The 4,332-nt window shown below is 42.8% G+C and overlaps 1 protein-coding gene across 1 annotated transcript in view; it reads right to left on the bottom strand.

Annotated features, from left to right (window-relative positions):
* Window positions 1–2,642, bottom strand: part of LOC103810674 (ryanodine receptor 3-like) — a gene marked incomplete at its 3' end in the record, with an annotated part of 98,413 nt that extends 95,771 nt beyond the window's left edge. The window contains exon 1 of the mRNA XM_009083623.1: window positions 2,244–2,642. Coding sequence (XP_009081871.1) covers window positions 2,244–2,642 — 399 coding nt within the window. The remainder of the gene's footprint in view (window positions 1–2,243) is intronic.
* Window positions 2,643–4,332: the final 1,690 nt, after the last annotated feature.

Below are 4,332 nucleotides of genomic sequence, written 5' to 3'. Positions count from 1 at the left end.
AGGGCACTCAATCCCACTGTCCATGTCACTGACAAAGATGTTGAACAGTATTGGCCCCAGTACCGACCCCGAGGGACACGAGTCATCACTGGCCTCCATGTGGACAATGAGCCTCTGACCACAACTCTCTGCGTGTGACCATCCAGCCAGTTCTTTACCCACCAAGTGGTCAACCCATCAAATCCATGGCTCTCCAATTTAGAGACAAGGATGTCATGAGGAACAGTGTCAAAAGCTTTGCATAAGTCCAGGTAGATGATATCAGCTGCTCTTCCCCTATCCACACATTCAGTGACCCCATCACAGAAGGCCAACAAATTCATCAGGCATGACTTGCCCCTGGTAAAGCCATGCTGGTTATTACCACTCACGTCTTTGCTTTTCATGTGCCTAAGCATAGCTTCCAGGAGAATCTGCTCCATGATCTTGCTAGGCACAGAGGTACGACTGACTGGTGTCCCGGTCCAATAAGACTCAGGAGTGTTCAGTCAATTCCCCCAGTGTAAATTAAGACACAAACCAGGTCAAAATGCTGTTAAGGAGTGAGACTATTACTGGTTGCTCAAGGGGGAGAGAGAAGGGTGATAGGAAAGTTAGAAACAGAAAAGGGAGGAAGCAAGTAAATTTGGGATGCTGCAGCAAAGATAGCCGCCACTGTATGTCCAAGCAGCATTCCAATAACAGGGATAGTCACCACCATAAACCCAGCAGCATTCTGATAATCCATAGCTGTCTTTCCTTTGGTGGTGAGTGTGCGCCATGCTCTGGATGCTGGTCCTTTTTATAGGGCTCTATCAGGCACTGATTGGTCAGTTTCCCTGGATTTGAGCAATTCCCAGCCTCAGGATGTCAGCAGCTGAAAGTGATGTCAGTCCTGGACAATGGTGCCTTGTGGCCTAGGCAGCTGGAAGGGATGTTGATCATTATCTGGCAGATGGCTCAGCAGCCAGAGGGTGTATGTGGTGGACTATGGTATCTGGTTATCTCAGAATGTTGGTTGTTATCTGTTAGCTGGAGGATTTGGGTGGTGGACAATGACACCTGGTTATCTCAGCAGCTGGAGACACCCTGTGACTCAACAAGCCTTGAGGCAAACAGTCCAGAGGTAGCTGTTTTCAGTCTCCTTTCCGTACAGCTACATCAAGTCATCAAAGCCAGGCAATGTTGAAACAAACATTTCTTAATGGTCCCTTACAACTAGTCGACAGTTTCCTGGTTCTTCTGCTTTCCCCTTTTTAAAAATGAGGGTTATATTTCCCTTTTTCCAATCATCAGGGATTTCACCTGAATGCCACGATTTCTCAAAAATTATAGGTAGTGTCTTAGCAACTACATCGGCCACTTCCCTCAGGACCTGAGGATGAATCTCATCAGGACCCGTGGACTCATGCACATCCAGGTTCCTTAGCTGGTCATGAACCTGATCCTCTTCTACAGTGGGTTTAGGGGTTTCATTCTCCCAGTCTCCACCTTTGCCCTTCTTGGTCTGCATAGAATGGCTAGAGCACTTGGAGTTGAAGACTGAAGAAGTCATTAAGAACCTCAGCCTTTTCTATAGCCAGGATAGCCAGTTCTCCTGTTTCCTTCTCGAGGGGGCCTACATTATCCCTAGTCTTCCTTTTGCATGTGGTATACCTGTAGAAGCCCTTCTTGTTATCCTTAATGTCCCCGGCTAGCCTCAATTCCAACTGCGCTTTAGCTTCCCTGAATATGTCTCTAGCTTCTCTTACGGCTTCTCTGTATTCCTCCCAGTCCTTTTGTCCTCCCTTCCACTTCTTGAAGGCCTCTTTTTTTTCTGTGAGTTTCCCCAGCACTTCCTTATTCATCCATGAAGGCCTTCTGGGGTTTTTGCCCGATTTCCTCCGTGTCTGGATGCATTGGTCCTGAGCCTAGAATAGATGATCCTTGAATACCGGCCAGCAGTCTTGGGCCCCTCTGCCTTCCAGGACTTCATCCCAAGGGACTCTGCTAAGAAAGTCCTTGAAGAGGTCGAAGTCTGCCCTCCTGAAGTCCAGGGCAGTGAGCTTGCTATGTGCCTTCCTCACTGCCCTGAGGACCTCGAACTCCACAATCTCATGGTCGCTACAGCCAAGACTGCCTTAGAGCACCACGTTCCTCACCAGCTCCTCCCTGTTGGTGAGCACAAGGTCCAACACAGCTCCTCTCCTTGTTGGTTCCTCTATCATCTGTGAAAGGAAGTTATCATTGACACATTTGAGGAACCTCCAGGATTGCCTATGCACTGCCACGTTGCTCTTCCAACAGATATCGGGGTGATTGAAATTCCCCATGAAGACCAGGACTTGCAAGCTTGAGGCTATTCTCATCTGTCTCTCTAGGGCTTCATCCACACCCTCCTCTTGATCAGGTGGTCTGTAGCAGACCCCCACTATAACATCCTCTGTCCCAACCCTGCCCTTAATCTTGACCCACAAAGTCTTGACTAATTCCTGAACCCTGCCCTTAATCTTGACCCACAAACTCTTGACTAATTCCTGATCTGTCCGTAGGCTGAGCTCCACACTCACCAGTTGCTCATTGACATAGAGGGCTACTCCTCCACCTCGTCTCCCCAGCCTGTCCTTCCTGAAGGGCCTAAAGCCTTCCATTCCAATGTTCCAGTCATAGAAGCCATCCCACATGATGCTCCATGATGCTAACAATGTGATATCTGCACAGGCGCATGCACATCTCTAGTTCTTCTTGTTTGTTCTCTAGTTCTTCTTGTTTTGAAGGTCATTTGTAATGGTCTTCTCCAAGTAGTAGCTCACTTTCTACATGGTTTGTTTACTGCAATGTCCAAAGTCTGCAAAGTGTAAATAGTTGAGAAATACTTGACAGCCAAATAAAGTGTTTCAGCCACTTAAATAAATATTCATTTCCAGAGAGGTCTTTTGCATTGACAGTCCTGATTATGTTCCTGTCCCATAAAGATAAGTAATTTTTCACTCTACCTTCAGAAATTTGCAAACACACACTTTCTTTTGTTGTAAGATTGGCTTCCCTCCTGTCCAACATCAAGCAATTTAATAACAAAAGTTGGCAGCACTTCAAATTCTTATACGTTGATAATTTTGAAAATTACAAAGATTCTCCTCTGCTGTCTTTTGAAGTTCCATATTTATTAATCAGACAGAAAGCCATTTTGGCCAAAGTTACTTAGTCATTCAAGTGATTTGTTATAATTTGAAATGGGAAAATCTGTATTACTCATTAGGATAAAATCTTTCATATTGATGCATGACTAATGGTTACTAATGTAAACTGTAATATTTCTGTATTAGCTGGTTTGGGATCAAGAATTTATGAATAAACCATATTAACAGAATGCAGTATATGTTGCAGAGACAGAAGTTTAAAAAAAAGCCACTCAAAACCCCTTCATCCAATCCATTTTAAAAATGCATTCCAATATATTTACTTCTTTATTGTTTGTATAAATAGTGCTATTGCCTTTCTTTCTGTATGAAGAGAAGATACAGATTAATCTAGGTCTTACAAATCAAATTTTATTTATCTTAATACTTTTTCAGAAAACAGATGGTGTCTTACAATTAATAGATGCTTATTTATTTATTTATTTATTTATTTATTTATTTATTGTATCAATTATGCCAGAATTGTAACTAGTCCTGTTAAGGACTTCATAGAATTTCACAATTTATTCTCAGTATTTTTGTGCAGAGTCTCTACTGAGTTTTAGATATAAGAATAAAACTGGCAGCTGAGACAGAAGGGATCACAATCCGAAGTAGTAGTTGCTGCATGGGATTTCTGGAATGATGGCTCATGCTTCTGTTTCACGCCATGGGATGGAATGGATTCAAGAATATGGGATGATGACACAAGGGGGATTTGAGTGGGTGCAAGAGGAGGAACTGAAGAATAAAGAGTTCTGGGCATGTATACTACGCCATAAACACATTTAATTCATGTTTCTAAACAAGTCAGGAAGAGATTTAATTCTTTTGTCTTCGAAACTGGACATGCAAATATGAATAGATAACGAATTGTTGCAGTGTTGAGCTGAATTTGTTGAGAATTCAAAGTATTAATTTTGAGCTTAAAATATTAAATTTTACATCCCTATTACCCAGTTATACTGAAATGTTAGCCCTGACGTGCAATTTTAAGACAAGCAACTAAACATATTCAAAGATGGAAACACCTGTTCAAAGATGAGAATTTGCTGTGGTCATGGGGGGAAAAAAAAGGAAAATTAAGCTGGCTTATGCATAATGACTTTTTGCTTTTGAGTTTTTCAAGTGCAAATAGACTGGTAACAGTTGCTTTGGCAGCAAGGTGCAATGCATTTCCTACTCCCCTTTTTGC

Source organism: Acanthisitta chloris, unplaced genomic scaffold, assembly GCF_000695815.1.
Source record: "Acanthisitta chloris isolate BGI_N310 unplaced genomic scaffold, ASM69581v1 scaffold1740, whole genome shotgun sequence".
Taxonomy (NCBI): Eukaryota; Metazoa; Chordata; class Aves; order Passeriformes; family Acanthisittidae; genus Acanthisitta; species Acanthisitta chloris.
Note: the sequence above shows the minus strand (reverse complement) of the source record. Positions and strands in the feature narration are given on the sequence as shown.